Raw genomic sequence first — 21,500 nt, 5'->3', positions numbered from 1 at the left:
CATCTATAGTCACAGATCCATTTCACACCCTGGGGACTTCCTATTTCTATGATTGCAGCTGCCTGGAAGAATAGTGCTAAAAACCTGCACATATCTATACAGTGGTAGCTCGGGTTAAGAACTTACTTCATTCTGGAGGTCCGTTCTTAACCTGAATCTGTTCTTAACCCGAGGTACCACTTTAGCTAATGAGGTCTCCCACTGCTGCCACTGTGTAATTTCTGTTCTCGTCCTGAAGAAAAGTTCTTACCCCGAGGTACTATTTCTGGGTTAATGGAGTCTGTTACCTGAAGCGTCTATAACCTGAAGCGTCTGTAACCCGAGGTACCACAGTATAAAGCTGGGAATCCTTGCTAGCTAAAGGCATGAACAGACGCTGGGTGGCATGAGAAGAATCCAGATAAAACTCAACCAGCTGGACAATGTGACCTAAATACTTTCTGTTTTAAAACCAAGCCTAAAGCTCAGCTGAAATGGATCTAGAAAGTCAGTGCAGTCCTGGGGAGCCGGGAGCTTGCTGGGAGCCTTGCCTGTGAAGGGAGTGTTTGCAACGAACCAGCCCAGGGTTGCTCCCGGGTCCAGGCCATTTCTGCAGAGAGGTGAGTTTCAACACGGCCTCTTTGAGAGTTGCCAGGACCGCTCCCTCTTGCAGTGAGGAATTCTGTTTCCCTGTGTCAGATGTTGGAAGCGCTCTGTTTAGGCTGCATTGATAAGACCCAGTTGGACAGCTTCCGAACAGGCGGGTTTTTTGTTTGTTTGATTTATTTTGCCCTAGGGCGTAATGGAAAGGCAGTTCAATTTTCAGCCCTTATTTGGGCCCTTTCCCCCTTCACGTTTGGTGCTCCTTTCACCACACACCCTTAGCTGGCACTTCCTCCTCCCCCTTGGAGACCTTTGTGCTTTTGAAAGCAAAGCAACAAACTCTCTCAGGCAGGGAAGAACATGTCAGCTTCTGGCAAGAGTTGGCTGTTTGGAGTTCTGCTCTGTGGCCTGTCCATCGCTGGAACTGCAGCAGGGGGTAAATACAGCTTCTTTTGCTTATTGTGGGGAAGTTTAAGAAGACCCCTTTCAGGCAAAGGCTACGCTGATGGGACCCATAGGCTGCAATCCTTGGCGTAGGTCCCCAAGAGTAAACCTCATTGAACACATAGTTCATGCTTCAATAGGGATTATGCTTCAATAGCCAACTAACTCTTTTTATTAGATTTGGAGGACAAAAACAGGCAGGACAACTTTAGGTTAAGATGGATTAACAGTCTTGATTATTGTAGGGGAAATGGGATACCACCAAATGCATGCTATAGCTTTACACACTTCTTTGACAGAGGAAAAATGATATTGAAGTGGGTGAGTCAAGAGCTGTTGAAATTAAATATTTCATAGGAAACCTGCACTATTACAAATGAGACATGTGCATTATTAGCCAGGGTAATTGTATAGTTTGCCCCTTAATCTATCCTTTATAGATGTGTGTGTCAAAAAAAAAAGAAAAAAGAGAAAAAAGAGTTGAATAGCAAAAGAAGAAGAAAATATTTGGGGCAGAATTCCCAATACAGACTCCGCTGTTTTGTTTGAAGTTGTTTATTTATGTATTATTGTTAAGAGTTAGAATTTATTTTAGAATTATTTATGTATTTGTTTATTCTTAATATATCTCAATTCTGCCTTCATCCAAAACGTGAATGCCAGGGTGTACAAAAAAATAAATAAAAATCAAATAGCAATACTATATCAAAACAATTACAAGAAATAAAAACAGCATTGTGGAAGCTGAGATAATAATATGCCAAACCACTATTCAACAAACTAAGACAATACAGTGAATTTAAGAAGCCTGGACAAATCAAAATATTTTGGCCTGGAATTGAAAAACAGACTCGAGTACAATTGAACAAATCAGGTTTCCAAAGGGGGTGGGCCGTGAGGGGCCATTTAGCCCACAGGTGACAGGGGCTGATCTGTGACTCCTGAGGTCCCATTCACACTTCTGCTTGTCCCGTGCCTAGACAGCATGGGTCCAAGCAGTTTTCCCCTTGCCCTGCTTCTTTCCCAAGGAAACCCTGCTCTTTAGTGCTAAATTGGAACAAACGTCAATCCGGAGAAAACCTGAATTGCCATTTGCTAAAAGGCAGTTTTCTCCAGGGTGAGGGGAAGTGTGGCTAAGCCCTGAGTGGTTCTGCATTTTAATTCAGCCTCTGCTCCTTGGGCAGTTGCAAAAGTGTTCCTGGGGAAGTTGATGGTAACGATAAAGTACTAATAAAACACCTTCATTGAAAAAAAAAGTTGAAGTGCGTGTTGAGGATGAGTAGCAAAAAAGTAATGGTGGCGGCAGCAGAATCTGAAGGCAAAAGAGCCACTAATTTAATAATCTCTTATTAGGAACACTTCAAACGATACGAACTACGTAAGACTTGTTACACTGTAATCAGATCCACCTGCTCAGGGTTGGGGTTTGTCCAAAGAGCAGCCAGCCAGCCAGGACAAGGTGCAAGGCTGGAAAAGCTCACAAAAGGCCTCGCCTTGTTCTTTGCACCCAGCTCCTGTGACTCCAAGGCATACGACCGCCTCTGAACATGGAGGCTCTGTAGAATTATGCAGCTCAACTCCTCACAACAGGGCAAGTGGGGCTGGGGAGAGACATTAACCTCTGTGGGTACATTGCATCAGGACTTCCTCACATCCATTGTTTCCGTTCAAATGTGCTAATACAGGGTGCTTTGGTGGGTTAGCACATGGGAATACCACAAAGCTGCTTATTACTCAATATCCTCCAAACAGGGGTGTCAACAGGATTTGACAGGACTGCTACATTGTATGGGGATTGAGGCCCCTGCATCGCATCGTTTTGGCTTCAGCAATCTGTCGGCAAGAGCTGTTGTACATATATTAATTTAGTCTAACCTACATCGCAAGGCTGTTGCGAATGTAAAAAGAGGGAGGGAAAGAAAACATACACAACCCTGGCCTCCTGGGAAGAAAAGCAAGATGCAAACACAGGATCAATGTAATTAGCTCCCACAGGAGGCAGCTGACAGTCACCAACTTGGATGGCTTTAAAAGAGGAATAACACAAGAGGCGGGGCTTTTTCACAGGCAGCCCCCGTGTTGTGGAATGCTCTCCCAATTTATAGTAGCATTCCATCTGTCCATCAAGACACCCCTTTTTAGGTGCAACTATTCCCCTGATCTCCTGACTTCCCATTCATTCTTAACCATTACGTTTTGCTGTTTCATGGGTTTGTTTATTAAGGATGTTTGTTTTCATTGCATTTGTGTTTGGCCATATTCTTAAGACTTGTTTTCTATTTGCAACCCCCTTATAAGTCTTTATGGCAAGTAAAATTAATGATGGATGATGCTGTGAGAAGCGCCTCCTTGTTTGCAAGGCCGCCTGCCCCTGGTCTTCATGTTCATCTTTTGTAGGCCAAAGAAATGACCGTCCCGAAGTGGTTACCAAGTATGGGCCCTTGCAGGGCATGCTGGCCAGCGTGAAGGGCATCGACCAGCCTGTGAATGTCTTCCTTGGGATCCCTTTTGCCAAACCGCCGGTCGGAGCCCTGAGATTCTCCCCACCGCAACCAGCAGAAGCGTGGAGCCATGTGAGGGAGTCAACGTCTATCCCTCCCGTGTAAGAATGAGCCAAATGTGACTTTGCTGGACATCCTCCTTGGGCTAGATTAATATGAAGGTCCTTTTCCTGTCTTGCTTTTAGTTGGTAGCAAAATGGTCAGGTCAGAAAGGGGCAAAACCTGAAACATTGTCTGGATAACTCTAGCTTGCTTTAAGATAGGAAAGCTATTTGGGAGCACAGTTCTTTGGGAAGAAAGGGTTATAGCTCTTTAAGTAAACAAATGGGAAGATAGTCCCTAGCCCTCAAACCCGTCATGAGTCTATTGGAGGCAACAACAGCCTCCTCATGGCTCCATTCCAAGGGCTGGGGCAGTATCTGTCTTCCAAGCCACAGGGACTTTGCACCCGTTTAATCCAGCATTCAGAGGGCAACCAATTTCCCCAAGGAACCGCCAACCTCTGGAGCTGAGGGATAAGGAGGTTTTACTCCGTGTTGTTCACCTGCCCTCCTTTCAGGTGGTGGGGGTGATTGTGGGAGCAGCGCAAATTGGACAGTCCACACAGTTTGCTTCTAGGCATCAGCAGTGCTGCTTAGGGGGTGTTTCCCCTATCACCACCACCCATGGAACTGAGAGCAGGGGCTGGGCTGCTAAGCAAATATGTCCATCTTTAAGGCAGCAGGCGACAGAGGAGCCTCTGTGCAAAAGAACTGCAGTTCCAGCTTTTCCAGTCTGACCACATTGAATGCCCCAAGGCCTCTTTTCTGGTTAATGAGGAGCAGAGCACGCAAGGCTCTTGTCAAGCGATGAGTCAGTGGGAAACGCACACAGGAGCAGTGGCTACTGGAGACAAGCAGATCCATGAACTTCTGTCCCGCATGCAAATGTATTCTGGTCTACAACAATTTGGTTTCTCCCGAGTAATCCTGTGAATTGTAGCTTGAATTCTCAGTTGGAGCCCCTGCCAGGCACACACTGGCTACATCTCTCCGGGTTCCTGAGAAGGCAGGTGGTGGTGAAAGCTGTTTAAATCTCTCACACACATCCCAGCCATGAGCGTGACAGATAAGAGCTCCGCTCTCCTTACCGTCCTTTTCTTTCTTCTCATCTGTTTCAAAGGTGTCTGCAAGACTTGGGATGGCTGCCTGACTTTAGCAAGATGATGAATATGACGCTTCCTGACATAGCAATGGCCGAAGATTGTCTTTACCTGAATGTTTATACCCCAGACACCAAGGCCAAATTGCCTGTAAGCAAACAAAGCCTTCCTTACGAGTATTGCCTCATGCTGCCTGCAAATGTGCAACCAGAAGTAGTGCAGGATCGGAGGCAGTTGCTCTTGAGGCCAGCAGGGCAGAGGACAGAAACAGCAACCCACAGTATTATGGGGCTGTTGCTCTCCCCCTTTAATTGCCCGTGCTCCACTCGCACATGCACACAGGCTTCTTGCACCTTTCTTTCCACAGCTGGCAGACATGGAGTGAAGAAAACAATCAGCAGCAACTCTTTACCTTCAGTCTGTAGTTCACTCTTCTCTGAGACATTCCCCCTCCTTTTCCTCAGCTTTTGACTGGCGTCTCTTCACAGTCCAAGCCCTTCAGCTGCCCATCCACTCCCTGGATCTCCTCAGCCACTCTGGATGCTCTGCAGCTGGGCTTCTGGGTTCAACCCCTTGTAGAGTCTGATTCCCCATCCAATCTGAAACCATACTGGAACCTGCTTAGTAGCTTTGCAAATGTGGTAGCGGTTTTACTGCTGCAATGGCATGGATTCTGCCTTTCAGCTGCTCCACTGGCTCCTGGTGCAAAACACCCAACTTCTCTTGAAAGCTCTTTTAGTGCTGGCCCTGTTGCCCCATTAACACCAAGTTCATCTGTGCCAGGGATGTTGCTGTTATAACGAGTTCCTTTTATTTTGTGTATTTTCCCAGGTCATGGTCTGGATCCACGGAGGGGCTCTGATATTAGGTGGAGCTTTTATGAATGATGGATCAGCCTTGGCTGCTTATGAAAAGGTGGTAGTCGTTGTGATTCAGTACAGGCTGGGTCTCCCAGGATTCTTCAGGTGAGATAGTTTCTAACACTTCAAAAAAACCGCACTAACTTAAAGGTACACAGGGCACATGCAATCTCTTTTGTGAAGATTAGATCTGCCTTTGCTTCTCTTGCTTCTCTTGCTAGGAGTAATAAATAAAAAGCTTTGCAAGGAGAGGAAGGGAGGTGTAAAGAAAAGGGAAGAGGAGGGGAATCCAACTTGCTTCATCGCTGCATCTTCCTGATTTGCACCATGCAAAATAAGACACAACCAAAAGACCTGCTTCCCTTTGAAATTAGTATTTCTCCAAATTTTGTGATACAGTTATCCAGCCAGAAAATGCATGTGGAAACCCATATTAGGGGAAATGTGGAAGAAAAGGCATATATTAGTGAAAACAGCCTGCAAAGTTGAGAAGCTGGAAGTCCCAAGCAATAGGGTCCCGAAAGAAGGGCTGAATGAAAGGGAAAATGGGGCGACAGAGGAGACACATGAATGGCTGAAATGAGAAGGATCCTGGAGGAAATTCTCACTTTGCGCTACCTGGCTGCTGTTGCCCATTCCAGAGTGGTGGTTCTGAGGCAGAAGACTGCTCGCTTCTCAGGTCAAACCTTCAGCTTATCTCCTTGCAGAGCAGAGATAGATCATTTTGGGGGTGGGGGGTGCATGTTAACCATCTAGTAGTTTCTCCATCGCTTGACTATTGCCTTTCTTTTAGCACTGGTAGCAGTGATGCCCGTGGAAACTGGGGATTGCTGGATCAAGTAGCTGCTCTCCAGTGGGTTCAGGAGAACATTGCACATTTTGGAGGAGATCCCAATTCCGTGACCATATTTGGAGAGTCTGCAGGAGCATTTAGTGTTGGTGCTCAGGTAGGGATCCACTAAATATGGAGATCGCAGAGGCTCTGAGAACTCTGCCAGAGATCTCTAAACTGGGGCTGGGAGGTGGGCAGAAGAAAGATCTGAATCCAGTTGCAAATCACTTTTATGCTGTAGATCTCCAAGGATTTCTGGTTTAACAAGACCAACAACAAAGTGCTTCTTCCATATTAAAGGACACTACTGGCAAAACTAAGATAGTTTGGGGGAGAGAAGGGTATTTGTATGGAAGGGCTGAAAGGGCCGTTCAGCTCTAGTACTCAGACACAACAGCTGCCTTTGCAAGAAATGTTACGTCTTCCACAAAATAGTCTGAAGCAAAGCAGGTTGGCTCCAAAACTCTGGACCTGCTCAGCTCAGGAGCTTCACTGGGCATTTGAGATCTGCCAAAGCTGCCTTCAGAGCCACCTGTGCCATGGAGACAGTGCTGGTGGGGGGAGCCCACATCCACCTTTGGGAGAATAGACTCTATTTAGGGCTTGCAAGGCTTTGTTTTCCACTTGTCAGCCAATGGAGACAGTACTGTCTCCATTGACTTGCATGGAGAGAGGAGGGTGGTTACACCTGAAGCTTTGGAAAACCAAAACAAGGTTGTAGCTTGCATCCAAAGCAGTGAGTAAAGGTAAAATGCACACCCATTACACCCAGCACAGCCAGCTGTCCACTGAGATAATGCAAGGATTGTTCACACCTGAGCTTAATGTGCGTTTGAAGCTGTTTGCATTCCCATTTACGTTCAGTCGTACCTTGGTTTTTGAACAGCTTAGTTCTCGAACGTTTGGGCTCCCGAACACTGCAAACCCAGAAGTGACTGTTCTGGTTTGTGAACTATTTTTGGAAGCCAAATGTCCAGCGCAGCTTCTGATTGGCAGGAGCTTCCACGCTTTGGTTTTTGTACATTTTGGAAGTCGAACAGACTTCTGGAACGGATTCCATTCGACTTCCAAAGTACGACTGTAATGCCCTACACAAGACATCCCCCTCAGACAGCTGCTCTCCTGCTGATATTTAGATTGAATTGAACCTGTGAATTTAGATTGCCCTGATCCAGGGATAATCCAGTAGGTTTTGAGAAATGTGACTCCACTCCACTTGAGATCGTGAATGCATTGCCTTGGATTTTGCTCCCAAATTTAAAAAAATGTATTTTTGTATTTAATTATTACTTTTGAACTGCACAGAAAACTTTAGTTTGGGGACAGTATGTAAATATTGAAAATAAATACAGTAAATGCCATATTAAAAGACACCTTTGATTTTGAATGCCTTGTTTTGTGTCTCTCACCTGCCCTCCTTCTTCCTCTGCTGCAGCTTCTGTCCCCCTTGTCCAAGGGCTTGTTCCACAGGGCCATCTCTGAGAGTGGAGTCACTCAGCTTCCAGGCCTCATCACTAGCTGCCCAGAAGTCCTTGCTCAGGTGAGTCTGCTGTTGTTGTGCGGGGAGACAATACCCTTGAGAGCAATAGTCTGGTTCCCAAATTGCTTTGGACTGTTTCAGGGAATGAAAGTTTGAGTTTGAGTTTGAAAGTTTGCAGCTTAAGCATCTCTCAGATATTAATCAAAACAGACTGATATAAGGGGTGAATCAAAGCCTTCAAAAAGATGGAAGAGAGAGAGCCTCTGAGCATGAGCAGAGCTCTGTAGCCAAGGGAGCCCCATCTAGTCCAGCATCCTGTTTTCACAGTGGCCAATCAGATGCCTAAGGAAAGCCTGCAATAATTTGCTGGGAGGGAACATGGAACTGTGATTTACAGTACAGTGGTACCTCTGGATGCCCCAGGCTAAGCAACTGGCTAAGCAACTGGCAGCTGGCCTACATATGTGACTTGTCAAGCAAGAGAAATGGACAGTAGAGGAAATGGCCAGAGATGCACAGGGTTGTGGGATTTGATCAGAAATTATTGTCAATGAATTAAACCCAGTCAACACAATGCATTCATCACGGACACAATGGCTTGATGCATATTTTATAATTCCCCATAGTAATCCACCTGACCCCACGCTCTGTATATTTGCACTCCTACACTCCTCATCACTCAGCACAATATCTAACATTAGGGCTAAAATTAATAACACAAAAATTGCAATTTTGGGAAACGTCCAACTCATGGTCCTATCAGTAAGAACAGGAATCAGATATGGGGCATTATGAGGGCAGCCTTCCCCAGGTTATGTAACTCTCCCCATGAAATCCAGCAGCCCTCCTCCCCACATGACTTTATCTGCTTTCAGGAAACATGTTTACACCTTTTCTTTAAAAAAAAATCATGCAAGCTTCTGACCAAAAAGGTTTACACTGCTGGTTTTAACTGCTGCTTACAGTAAGTTTTAGTGTTGTTTTGAATTGGTGGTCTGGGGGCCTCCTTGGGATGAAAGCAGGGGAGAAATGAAATGCATTAAAAATGCTGTTATGCAGTTTCATTACTGAGCCACCCTGGCCCTTTGGAGAGGAAGGGTGGGTTATAAACAGGAAATTATAGACAAGAAATAATAAGAATACTGTAAGTGAGGGTGGGGATTTAAAAGCAAAGATGTCGTCGTGCCATGCTTTGTTTCAACAGCACGTTGCCCGGTTTTGGTGTGTGTGTGTGTGTGAGAGAGAGAGAGAGAGAGACTGGCCCTGTGGCCTATCATGGATGCTTAAAAGATGTTGAAATTCCTTGTCCATGAAGACAGGGGTCCTTGTTTCAGGATGACAACCACCCTGAGACGAGTGACAGCCTTAAGCTCTGCTTCAAACAAGCCCATGGAAATGTCAGGCTGTTGTGACTGTTCACCGTCAATGTAGTGCCAATTGCTGTGTGGCGTAGTGGTTAAGAGCAGTGGACTTGTAATCTGGTGAACTGGGTTCGCTTCTCCGCTCCTCCACATGCAGTTGCTGGGTGACCTTGGGCTAGTCACACTTCTCTGAAGTCTCTCAGCTCCACTCACCTCACAGAGTGTATGTTGTGGGGGAGGAAGGGAATGGAGATTGTTAGCCGTTTTGAGACTCCTTAGGGTAGTGATAAAGCAGGATATCAAATACAAACTCCTCCTCTTCTAATCTGTATTATTATTTTATTCACCCCTCCTCCATCAAAAGTTCTCACATAAAATTGCAAAAGCCTCTGGTTGTGAGGCCAGCAGTTCCGCGCTGGTGCATTGCTTGAGGAGCAAAACAGAAGAAGAACTCAGAACCCTGAATACCAACTTGACCATGGTGAGTCTGAAAACTTCAACGACATCCACATAATGTGATGCTCTTCCGCTCTGTTTTTGCTCTCCTTTGTTTATTTGGGTCGGGAGGTACGTGGGTCACAAACTGTTGGAATCTTCCTAGATGAAAAACATTTAAACATGAGGGAGTTTGCATTGTTATCCAAGGGGACAACTATGCACACATGCCAAAAGGTTTGTTTGGACTAAGCCCATGCCTCTCCAGGGTCTTTCTGTTTGGCGATTCGTCATTTTGCCTCATACAAATACACATGTATTTTTCTCTTTCCAAATCCTTCTTGGTCGGGTTTCAAGTATATTAACACTTTGGGGAAAGGCTACAGTTTAGTGGGAGAGAATCTGGCTTGCATGTGGAAGGTTCCAGATTTAATCCCATCATCTCCAGGTCGGAGTGGGAAAGGCCCATGCCCAAAACCTTGGAGCGTGGCTACCAGTCAGTGGAGATAATATTGAGGTCAATATTGTGGTCTGGCTTGTACTAAGGCAGATTCCTAGGTCTCTACTTTTGGAATTGTCCAGTTTTGCTTCATTCTTATTATACATAACTTTTGCAGTTGTTTCTAGGGATCCAACACACATTAAAGAGAACTTTTCTTTAAAAACAAATAGGGATTTGGGATTATCCCCGCAGTAGTTGATGGAGAGTTCATTCAAAAGGCACCCGAGGAACTACTGGCCTCAAAGGAACTCAACACTGTCCCATATCTATTAGGTGTGAATAATCACGAATACGGATGGGTTGTTCCTGCGGTAAGTTGCTCACAATTTATTTTTATACCCTGATGTGTGGCTGCAATAGAGTCTGGTGCTTTTGAATAATATTTTGAAAGCAAAATATGTTTGCTGCAACTCCCTGCCCCTCCTTCCCTTCTTCCTCATCCTCTTTATGGATTTACCATGTCTTTTGTGGCTTTACAAACTCAGGTAAAAGGAGTGAACGCAGGGTTCCATATTCCTTGGATGATATTGAATGTGAAGTCTCTATTTAATTCCACAGGTAATGAACATCTCCGGCATAACTGAAGGCATGGATAAGGAGACCATCATTGCGTTGTTTCAGCGGATAACCGCCTCCATGGTAAGGGAGAAGCCAACAAGCCCTACTTACTGAGCTTTCTACAAGCTCCAGTGTGTATGGGAAAGGGGAGATAACATAAAGAGGGGCAGAAGAAACACCTGCAAAACAGGGCCGGCCCCTTCCAAAGGCCTTTCCCTTCCAGCCCTTTGTGGTTTCATTTTTGCAGCCTTTAAAGCAGGGATTAAACATGCATCTAGGATCAAATGATCCACAACATCAGGTGCCAGTTACAGAAACAAGAACAAAAACTCTGGGTGTGGTGGCTGGGGGTTGGGGACCCTCCGCACCTTTGCAGAGTGTGAGATCCACCCACAAGCAGCTGGTGGCAGTGGAGGAAAACCCAGCGGCCCCTTTGCTTTCTTTTGCAAACGGGCATCTCTGCTGCCGCTTTGCATGTCTTAAATCTGGATCAACCTGTTGGACACCCCTTCTTTACTTCCAAGTTTTGGTAGAGGTCTCTGGCTCCTCCCCTGCTTTTATGGAAACCAGGGAGGTGGGATTAAGTCTTCATCACTCATTCCCCACTACTTCCTTCCCTATCAGGGGTGCATCATTTACACCCCTCCACCTACACACAGCCTTAACCCAGACATTTAAATCTGCCTTTCTTTTGCCTCTCCCCTTTTCTCCTCCCACATCCCTGAGATTGTTCCCATTCACATGAGTGGGATGCTTTCACTAACCCCGTTGTGCAAAGGTGCAATTGAGGAGAGGGTTGTTTTCTTCCCAGCTCCTCCCCAGCCCATTCCAATTCCTCTCTCCTTGCATGATAAATTAGCCTTGGGGAGGGGGAAAAACCTATTTCCTCCTAAGCCTAATTGCCATGTTTGGGGGCAGGAAGCAGATGTGTGGGTGCTGATCCCAAAGCTTTGAGGGCTGTGAGTGGCCCACAAGCCAGAGGTTTCCTCTCCTTGTCATGTGTTGTCGCTGTTGTTTCCTGGAAGAGCCCAGCTGCTGCACCCATTTCCCTGGCGGCATTTGCTGGGCAATGGATGTCGAACGAGGGGAGGTGGTTCCCATGGCCTTCTCTAATGTGCCTGCTTCCTCCTTTCCTTGCAGAATTTATCACCTGAGCCTCTGCAGATGGCACTGGATGAATACTTGGGAGACACCCAGGACCGTGTCAAGTTACGAGATCGCTTTCTGGACATGATGGGAGATATGGTCTTTGTTGCTCCTGCTGTTGAGATAGCTAGATATCACAGAGGTGAATTCACTTTTGAAATAACGGAATGACCACAGCAAAGCGTTATTTATCTATTTTATTTATTAGATTTATATACCAACCTTCATCATAAGATCTCATTAGAAGCTCTTGCATTGGGGAAATTTCTAGAGGCTCCATGATTGTCAAGAGGTGCTGGGTTCTAGTCTTGGAACCCAACCCGGATGAGAAAAAAATATTTGCGGGGAGGGGGAGGGAAGATGCTTCTGGTCCAGGGGGGTGGGTTCAGGCTGCCTCACCCTTTTGCTCTCCCCACAACCTGTCCTCTGATCCTATGCCAGGTGGAGTATGCAGATTATTTATTATGGATCAATTTCTAACCCCATTTTTCCGCCCAGTGGAACCACAGCAAAGTACGAAGTGAAATACAAAATAACATTCAAAACCATTAGACCCACACAGATAAAATGTCTTCCATGAAACCAGTGTTTTTCTTCTAAAAATATGTTTAGGGGGTACTCTCATTCTGACTCAAGAAAAGCACCATTTTATACCGTATTTTTCGCCCTATAGGACGCACTTTTTCCCCTCCAAAAATGAAGGGGAAATCTGGGTGCGTCCTATGGGGCGAATGCAGGCATCGCGGACCTCTCCGCAAACAGCAGGAGCGCTCCCGCTGCTGGCGGAGAGGTGCCTGCATGCTGAAACCTGCGCGCGCTGAGCTCAGCGCGTCCAGGCTTCGCGGACCTCTCCGCCAGCAGCGGGAGCGCTCCCGCTGCTGGCGGAGGGGTGCCTGCATGCTGAAGCCTGCGCGCGCTGAGCTCAGCGCGTCCAGGCTTCGCGGACCTCTCCGCCAGCAGCGGGAGCGCTCCCGCTGCTGGCGGAGGGGTGCCTGCATGCTGAAGCCTGCGCGCGCTGAGCTCAGCGCGTCCAGGCTTCGCGGACCTCTCCGCCAGCAGCGGGAGCGCTCCCGCTGCTGGCGGAGGGGTGCCTGCATGCTGAAGCCTGCGCGCGCTGAGCTCAGCGCGTCCAGGCTTCGCGGACCTCTCCGCCAGCAGCGGGAGCGCTCCCGCTGCTGGCGGAGGGGTGCCTGCATGCTGAAGCCTGCGCGCGCTGAGCTCAGCGCGTCCAGGCTTCGCGGACCTCTCCGCCAGCAGCGGGAGCGCTCCCGCTGCTGGCGGAGGGGTGCCTGCATGCTGAAGCCTGCGCGCGCTGAGCTCAGCGCGTCCAGGCTTCGCGGACCTCTCCGCCAGCAGCGGGAGCGCTCCCGCTGCTGGCGGAGGGGTGCCTGCATGCTGAAGCCTGCGCGCGCTGAGCTCAGCGCGTCCAGGCTTCGCGGACCTCTCCGCCAGCAGCGGGAGCGCTCCCGCTGCTGGCGGAGGGGTGCCTGCATGCTGAAGCCTGCGCGCGCTGAGCTCAGCGCGTCCAGGCTTCGCGGACCTCTCCGCCAGCAGCGGGAGAGCTCCCGCTGCTGGCGGAGGGGTGCCTGCATGCTGAAGCCTGCGCGCGCTGAGCTCAGCGCGTCCAGGCTTCGCGGACCTCTCCGCCAGCAGCGGGAGCGCTCCCGCTGCTGGCGGAGGGGTGCCTGCATGCTGAAGCCTGCGCGCGCTGAGCTCAGCGCGTCCAGGCTTCGCGGACCTCTCCGCCAGCAGCGGGAGCGCTCCCGCTGCTGGCGGAGGGGTGCCTGCATGCTGAAGCCTGCGCGCGCTGAGCTCAGCGCGTCCAGTCTTCGCGGACCTCTCCGCTAGCAGCGGGAGCCAGCACTGGGCTCCCACGGCTTGCAGAGAGCTGCCTGTTTGGGGGCTGGGGTCGGGGGAAGCTCGGGCTTCCCCAACCCCGCGCCTGGGGGGAAAATAATTTTTTTCCTTTATTTCCCCCCCAAAAAACTAGGTGCGCCTTATGGGACGGTGCGTCCTATAGGGCGAAAAATACGGTAGTTCAAATCGGGGAAAATAAATACAGTAAATGGGCTAAAGTGCAAAGATTCACAAAATGTTTTGGGGGTGTGCGTCCCCCTGTGTCCACCCAGGAAAAAGCACTGCATGAAACTAATGCCACCATATTTACAGTTGATATTGTAAGTAAACTTTGGAGACCAAAACCCTGTCTGATTCCCCCTCCCCCCCCCCAATTTATTTACTGCATTTATATTCCACTCTCTTTTTTTCTTCAAGGAGCTCAAGGTAGCACCCTCATTTAATCCCCATACAACAACCTTTTTGCTGTAGTTTAGGCTGAGAGGCAGTGACTAGCCAAGGTTACGCAGTTAGCAGCATGGCCAAGTGGGGATTTGAACCCGGGTCTCGCAGGTTCTAGGTCCAACATTCCACCCTCTGTGCCACACTAGCTTTGCTTGCTGATAGAGGGTCATCAGAGAATGGGCTGTGTGGGCTTCCTTTGGCCAAGATCTCGAAAGTCCAGGAGCGGTCACTGAAAAGCCCCTTTCTTGAAATTTCTGCCAAATATACTTCTTCAGGTATTTGTGGCACAGACAGAAGCTCTCTCTCTCTCCTCCTCTGTCCCTGATCTCAACACTCAAGCAGACTTGTATGAGAGCAATCTTCTGGATATCCTGGTCCCAAGTCATGTACTGTCATAATGAACATTTTGACTTGTGCCCAGAGACAACTTCTAGACAGTGTGTCTTGCTCCCAGTAGCTGGCAGTGACTAGCTGCCCAGGCATTCTGAGCCAGTTGCTATAGGAGTCCAAATTATAGCTGCCACTAAGACATGTGTCCCTGTGATGCGGTTAATATAACACATTATATTAACAAATGCATTGTGCATGCTAATGACTGTGATCATATGTGCTCTGTGCATCACAACCATCGTAATGTATGGTGTCCCAGTAATCACTGCAAACACTGATCTCTCTCTCTCTCTCTCCCCTCCCCCACCCACTTTTTGTTTTAGATTCTGGAGCTCCTGTCTACCTTTATGAATTCCAGCACCGGCCCAGTGCATTGAAACACGCAAAGCCAGATTTTGTGAAGGCAGATCATGGTGATGAACTTGCCTTTGTATTTGGGGTACCATTCTTAGGCAGTGAGTCAACCGCTTTCATGGGTAAGAATCTTATTGATGTTTTCTTCTGCTTTGCTTTTATAAGGCAGGGAAAGGTGCAGTTGCACAGGAGAAAGTCAATAAGGTCAGAAGGCTTTCTTAAGGCTGGGCAAGACTGGCTTCTTTTGTAATGGAGATTATTGCCTCAATAGCTGGATTTTCCTTAAGTCTTCTGAATGCGTAGGAGGCATGGCGTGGGGGGGCTGCAATCGCCCTGGGTTCATTTTTCAGGGTGGGGCAAGCACTGCTCCTGCCCCTCCCTGAGCCAGGCTAGCACTGCTTTGTGAGACTAGGATCTGATACCGTATTTTTCGCTCTATAAGACTCACCAGACCACAAGACGCACCTAGTTTTTGGAAGAGGAAAACAAGAAAAAAAATATTCTGAATCCCAGAAGCCAGAACAGCAAGAGGGATCTCTGCGCAGTGAAAGCAGCGATCCCTCTTGCTGTTCTGGCTTCTGGGATAGCTGCGAAGCCTGCATTCGCTCCATAAGACGCACACACATTTCCCCTTACTTTTTAGGAGGGGAAAAGTGAGTCTTATAGAGCAAAAAATACGGTATATCCCAGCCTTGCAAAGCCACTTGGGGAGGGCAGCTTGAGAAGGGAGCAACAACTTTTGCTGGTGAGGTTGGGATCGACGGGAACATGGCTGGTGCGCCCTTCTCATACTGCCCCATAGTGGGGCACCATACTGGGCACCATAGAGACACATGGCCTTTCCCCCTTCTAGCTCAGGATAAGTGAGCAGGAAGGGGCAGAGTCTTGCAACTCTGGAATGTGCCTTTTGGGGGTTTGCCTCTATCTGGAAGTCTGATGTGGGTTTTGCTTTCGGGGTCATTAAACTGCTGCCTCCAGCTATGCTTAACCTGTATACATCTGTAAAGAAACTTTAATATTATGAGATGGCCTCAGCGACCTCCTTCCAAAGGCAACCAAACTTGGGTGAGTGGAGCTGACCTGGAACTTCTCCCCACTTGGAGAAGCGGGCTGAATAACAACATTATCAAGGATTAATTTAATCATTAACCAGCTTTAGCAGTTCACAGGCTGCTGTTTAAATATGCCCAAGGAATTTGATTTCAATATTTGTCAGACTGCCCAGCCCCCCAAACAAAAGAAAAAAAGGAACTGTAGTTTAGGGGTGCTGGGAATTGCAACTCTGTGGCATGCAAACTACAGCTCCCAGTGCTTGATAGTTGATATAGTTACTAAGCCACTCTGGGAATTTATCGGAAGGGTACTAGGAGTTTACGTCTGATAGGAAATAAAAACCATAAACAGATGAGGAAGCAAAACAAATTTTAAGCAAAGGATAACAATGAAACACCTCTTTAAAGCTCTACTGATAGTCAATACCATAAATTCTACATGAATTACTACATGCTACTTGACTAATACGTTCTTCCCCCCGTACTTCTCTCATAAAGCGACAGAGGCCGAGAAAGAGCTCAGCAGAAAAATGATGAAATACTGGAGCAACTTTGCCCGAACTGGGTGAGATTCTTGGCTATTTCAAAACACTATGCCTCCCTGGTTGAAATATTTGCATTGTTATTAATAATTGTTATTATTTGATATCTATCATAAAGCATCTGTAGGTGTCTTACAAATGCAAGGACATCAACAATCAAGTTTAACAATAAACTGCAATAACAGCAAAATTGTAATACAGAAGCATCAGTAATCCTGGTAATCCTATTCTCTCAAATGCCTGGGAGAAGATGTACGTTCTGACCTGATGCTGAAAGGATGTAAATAAATGTCAGCACCAGGAAGGCCTCGCTGGGGAGGCTGCAGCCAAAATGGCCCTCTCCCTTGTCACCACCTTCTAAACCTATCTTGGAGGGGAGACCCAGCGAAGGGCCTCAAACAATGAGCACAAGGTCTACCCATGTTTAAGAGGAGAGGCTTTAGGGCAGGGGTCAGCAAGGCTTACCTTGCCTGGGCTGGTTCACTGCCACAGAGCCCCCTCTGGGGGCCAGATCACAGGTGCACAATTTCTGGTGTCTGTGCAGATGCGATTTCCAGCTTCTGTGCATGCGCAGACACGGTTTCCAGCGCTGCGAAAGCGAGTCCCCACACTGGTTTAGCGCAGCGCGCGGGGGCTCACCAAGCAGGCGGCTCAGTTCAGGGGCGGCTCGGCGGCTGGTAAAATGACCCCGTGGGCCGTTTGTGGCCCATGGGCATTAGGTTGCCGACCCCTGCTTTAGGGCCTTGAGCCACATAAGGCTTTCCAGGTTAAAACTAAGACTTGGAATTGGTCCCGGAAACAGATAGGCAGCCAGTGCGGCTCTGCCAGAACCAATGATGGGCTCAGACTACTTCATTTCCCTCATCAGTCCTGCTGCCACATCCTACACCAGCTGCAGTTTTCAAGCTGTCTTGAAAGGCAGCCTCACGTATAGTGCATTGTTGTAATCTAAAACAGAGTTTGCTAGAGGATAGATTACCAAGGAACCACCCACTAACAGCGTCTCGTTGTTTTGGATTGAGCCTCATCCAGTCCGTCACCATGACCAGGCACCAGTTCAGCACACCAACCATCTCAGTGGCAGAAAGAGAGATGCGTGCCGTCAGCATACGGATGGTGATACGCTCCAAGATACAGTATGGCCCCACTCAGTGGCTTTACGTACATGCCAAAAAGTACAAAACCAATATGCTGAATATGAACTGAATTCTTGGCTCTGTCCTTTTCAGGAATCCAAATGGCAAAGGTTTGGTGGAATGGCCTCAGTATGGTCTGAATGAAGAATATCTGGAATTAAACCTGGAGCAAAGGAAAGCAGAGAAGCTGAGGAAGAACAAGGTGGACTTCTGGTTAAAGACACTGCCTGAAAAAATGAAGAAAATGGCTGAAGGAAAGGAAAAACATGGGGAGCTGTAACCAGTGGCCAAATTGCCCCAGCTTATTTTTGTTTGTTTTGAGAACAAACACTTTCCAACAAGAATTATTTCAGTCTGAAAAATGCATTTGTTCAACGCATGTTCTAACGCCGAAAATCTTAGCTATTATGAGATATTATTTATACAGCAGAAATGCCAGGTGATTCACATCAACAATTAGGAAATCCTGCCAATGATTTGAAGAGTAACGAGTTTATTGCCCCATAACCCTGGGCATGGCTGCAACGCCTTGTTCATTAGTCAATTAGGTCACTAATCTTAAAAAACTTCTCACGCAAATACTTGGCAAACAAGCACAGGCAGTTGGCATTATTTTAGGAGAGGCAGTTCACCTTTTCTAAGATTGTGCCCACTTTGACAAGTTGACTTCCTCGCTGTTGGGTTTTAGATGAAAAATATAAGTGGGGCAGGATGTCACAGAAGGGAGATGTTCATGCCTAGCCCATGAGGGTGGGACAAGTGTCCTTCACGATTTACTCCTCCTTGGGAGGACCTGCCACCACCTCCCCCCTTTTCAAACACCTAGTGAGGAAATCCAAAGCTTGGCAGGTTGGATAGGAATCTAAACGGGGTGGGGGCTCTTTGCAAACTCTGACCTGTGGACAGGCAGCTCAAATTCAATCTGTAATCTGCAGTTCTTAACCTTGGAGCCTGTATAAAGGCAGCAGCATATAAAGCAAGCAGAGAGCACAGTTACACAGTACAAAACAAAAAGCAAAAACCAGTGCTTTTCCTAGCTAAGTCTTATAATAGGCTGACAGCCTCCATTGATCAGGGAGGATCTTGAGGGCCTGATCCTGACCAGCTTCAGTTAAAAGCACATGGAAAGTGAAACAGAAAGTCTGTCTCAAACTTTTCCTTATAAATATGGGCAAGGTTGGATAGGCCAAGGGATCAGCCTCTGATCAGAGAGAATTCCAAGGGTGGTTTGCTTAATCAGCAATGCATGCCAATAGAGAACTGGGCTTTGCACCTGGTCAGGGAATATCTGCAAGAGTCTCTCTCTCCCTCTGGCCAGACGGTTCCATGTGTTTTGGCAATTCAGAGGCTCTATATGTTGGCTGGCTTTAGAGATTATGGGGCAAAGAAAGCTGCCTTACGCTGTTGGCCAGACCATTGGCCCGTCTAATTCAGTGATGTCAACAGCAGCTTTCCAGGGAGTCTGGCTTGAGTCTTCTTTTCCAGCCCTACCTGAAGATACCACTGGCGATGGGAAGCAAAGAACCTTCCACATTTTCCTGGATGGAAGAAAAGGATCCATGGGTTGCATGGGGTTTGTAAGGGGGAGAGATAGAGAGGGGCGTGGATGACTTAGAGATCTCCTTGGTGTTCCTTGGCAAAATGAGCCACATTTCATGTGGAGGAGAGTTGCTGCCTTTATTGTTCTTGCAAATTAACTAGGCTCCAACACTGCAAAGTGAGTTCTAAATTCAGTTTATATTGCTACAAAAGTTGGGTGTCTTCCCCTCTCTCAGCCGAGTGGTGGCAAAAGCCTATGGAGTTCCAGGCACTTGCCCAGGGTCTGTGGTTCTTTGGAGAATTGAGACACGGTGGAGACTGCTGTCACTTTAAGAAATATGGTTTATTCAACTATTTACACCTTCAGTCTGCATGGAGCGAGTCCAGATTTTACAGCATGGTCATTTCAAGAGGGGCTTGTACCTCATAGCAGTGCAGCCCTAGAGTCCAAGGCATTGGTCCCAGCCAGCCAGTCAGCCTGCAGCCAGCCTGCCCAAGATGGATCCCACTCTTCTTCCTTCTTCCCAGCAACCCTTGCTCAAGAAAGACTCTCTTTTCCCGGTCACCTTATATTCAGTTACCCTTGCAACCTTCCAAACCCCCAGTCTCTGATCACACCTCAGGGCAATGAGGGAGGACAGTTCTCTTGCATTGCCAATGGCTCTCAATGGAGTTGTTTCTTAATGGCCCTAGCTTGGCCAGGACGTTTTGCATAGGCTAGCCCAGGAATTCCTCTGCAGCTTGTATTTCTCCCACATAATCAAAATCCTACCATTTATTAATTTCTGGGGTTTAGAGCCCCATCAAATCTATAACAATATTAATTTGTTCCAGTGAGCATATGGCTAGTGCTCAAAGAGCCAGAACCATAGCAAAACAAACAAACAAAACCCCCTGACAAATAGTGAAAATTGTAAATATTCGCTTTGAAAGAATAAAACCATAATACAAAAGAAATTGTAAATTATTACATAAATAAGTGAAACAATTACAATGGCCGTACTGTGATCACTAAATTTGCCCAATTAAATTTAAAGCATAATCACATAGTCACAAATCAAAACCGTGTACTTGATACAAAAAAGGAAGAAGTGCACATATACCCTACCATAGTATTTTATGGAGTTTACCACACAGTTACTCAACAGAGCAAAATGTTAGATTTTGGGTAAACTGTCCATGTCAAAGAATGGGTTCTCTTTTGTAGGAGTGCAAATATACAGAGCGTGGGGTCAGGTGGGATTACTATGAGGAATTATAAAATATGCATCAAGGCATTGTGTCCACGATGAATGCATTGTGTTGACTGGGTCAATTATTGACAATAATTTCTGTCCAAATCCCACAACCCTCTGCATCTCTGGCCATTTCCTCTACTGTGCATTTCTCTTGCTTGACAAGTGACATACGTAGCCCAGTTGCTTCACCAGGCAGGCATCCTGGGCCATAAAGATAGTGGGCAAGTTTCTTTGATGTAGCTATTCTCATATGTTAATCTTAGGATGTTAATCTTAGGGCCAGTAAACAGGTCTCACATAAAGGTGATAATGATCGCTGTCCTCCTGGCCATCCTTCTTATCATGTATATTGCTTGCTTATGACCTCAGGGGTTGCCAAATGCACTCCTTTGTAGTTCTGTTTCGCTTACCCCAGAAAAAGCTACTCTCCATTCTTCTGCCCCAACGTTACATTTCAATAAAATAGAGTAAGATTTATTTTAGAAGGCAACTACTATGATAGTGAAAAATTAATAGCATTTCAAGTTTAGCAGTGGAGATTTGATCCCTTGTTCAGTTTTATTCAAGCGGTTTTTGCCACTGCTTTGCCAAATAACTTGTTTTGCTGGCACATATGGTTCACTTATAGCTTTAGTAAAATGGGAAAAAAACTGAAATATCACAGTAAAAGTAATTTTCCAATATATTTTAAAACTACACAGGCTTAGTTAGAACAGCCACACATTAACAGGCTTAAAATAAGATCTGCTATGATCACTAAATAGAAGAAGCATAGAATTATTTGTACTGACTGCTTAAAAGTGCATAAGAAATTATAGGTGAAGAATGACTTTTCTAACACCCTGCTGTCATATGAACGAAAGCAGTAAGAATGTTTAGAGGCAGAAATGCAGTGCAGGAAGACAAGTTTAACAAGAGTAAATTAGATGCAGGCGAAAGATATCCCCAGTATTAGGGTAGACTTTGCGGATTTCTGCTGTCCCACAGCACATTCTTGAGTGTTCGCCCTGTGCTTCCTTGTTTTTTAAAACATATTTTGACTTGGTGTGCATAGATGCCCTTGACTGGGCCATGCGCCCACAAGACGCACTGGGTGGGGCAGGAGC

The 21,500-nt window shown here is 46.9% G+C and overlaps 1 protein-coding gene across 1 annotated transcript; it reads left to right on the top strand.

The window, feature by feature from the left end:
- The first annotated feature begins 842 nt into the window (after window positions 1-842).
- Window positions 843-17,979, top strand: LOC310683129 (fatty acyl-CoA hydrolase precursor, medium chain-like). Its single transcript, XM_083452691.1, has 13 exons — window positions 843-1,018; window positions 3,424-3,628; window positions 4,689-4,818; window positions 5,500-5,633; window positions 6,322-6,475; window positions 7,796-7,900; window positions 9,566-9,682; window positions 10,309-10,449; window positions 10,697-10,777; window positions 11,837-11,984; window positions 14,857-15,009; window positions 16,438-16,504; window positions 17,711-17,979. The coding sequence occupies exons 1-13, from the start codon at window positions 943-945 to the stop codon at window positions 17,895-17,897; spliced, it is 1,698 nt and encodes a 565-aa protein (XP_083308817.1). The 5' UTR covers window positions 843-942; the 3' UTR covers window positions 17,898-17,979.
- Window positions 17,980-21,500: the final 3,521 nt, after the last annotated feature.

The sequence above is a fragment of the Podarcis tiliguerta genome (assembly GCF_965153285.1).
Source record: "Podarcis tiliguerta genome assembly, chromosome: 8".
NCBI classification, from domain to species: domain Eukaryota; kingdom Metazoa; phylum Chordata; class Lepidosauria; order Squamata; family Lacertidae; genus Podarcis; species Podarcis tiliguerta.
The sequence above is the reverse complement of the archived record's forward strand: the minus strand, read 5'-3'. Positions and strand labels throughout refer to the sequence as shown.

Bases quoted from the DNA above. Each gene is read 5' to 3' on its own strand.
- LOC310683129 (XM_083452691.1), top strand. From the start codon at position 943: ATGTCAGCTTCTGGCAAGAGTTGGCTGTTTGGAGTTCTGCTCTGTGGC. The intron at 10,450-10,696 runs GTAAGTTGCTCA...TTAATTCCACAG, and splicing joins ACGGATGGGTTGTTCCTGCG to GTAATGAACATCTCCGGCAT. The intron at 10,778-11,836 runs GTAAGGGAGAAG...CTTTCCTTGCAG, and splicing joins AGCGGATAACCGCCTCCATG to AATTTATCACCTGAGCCTCT.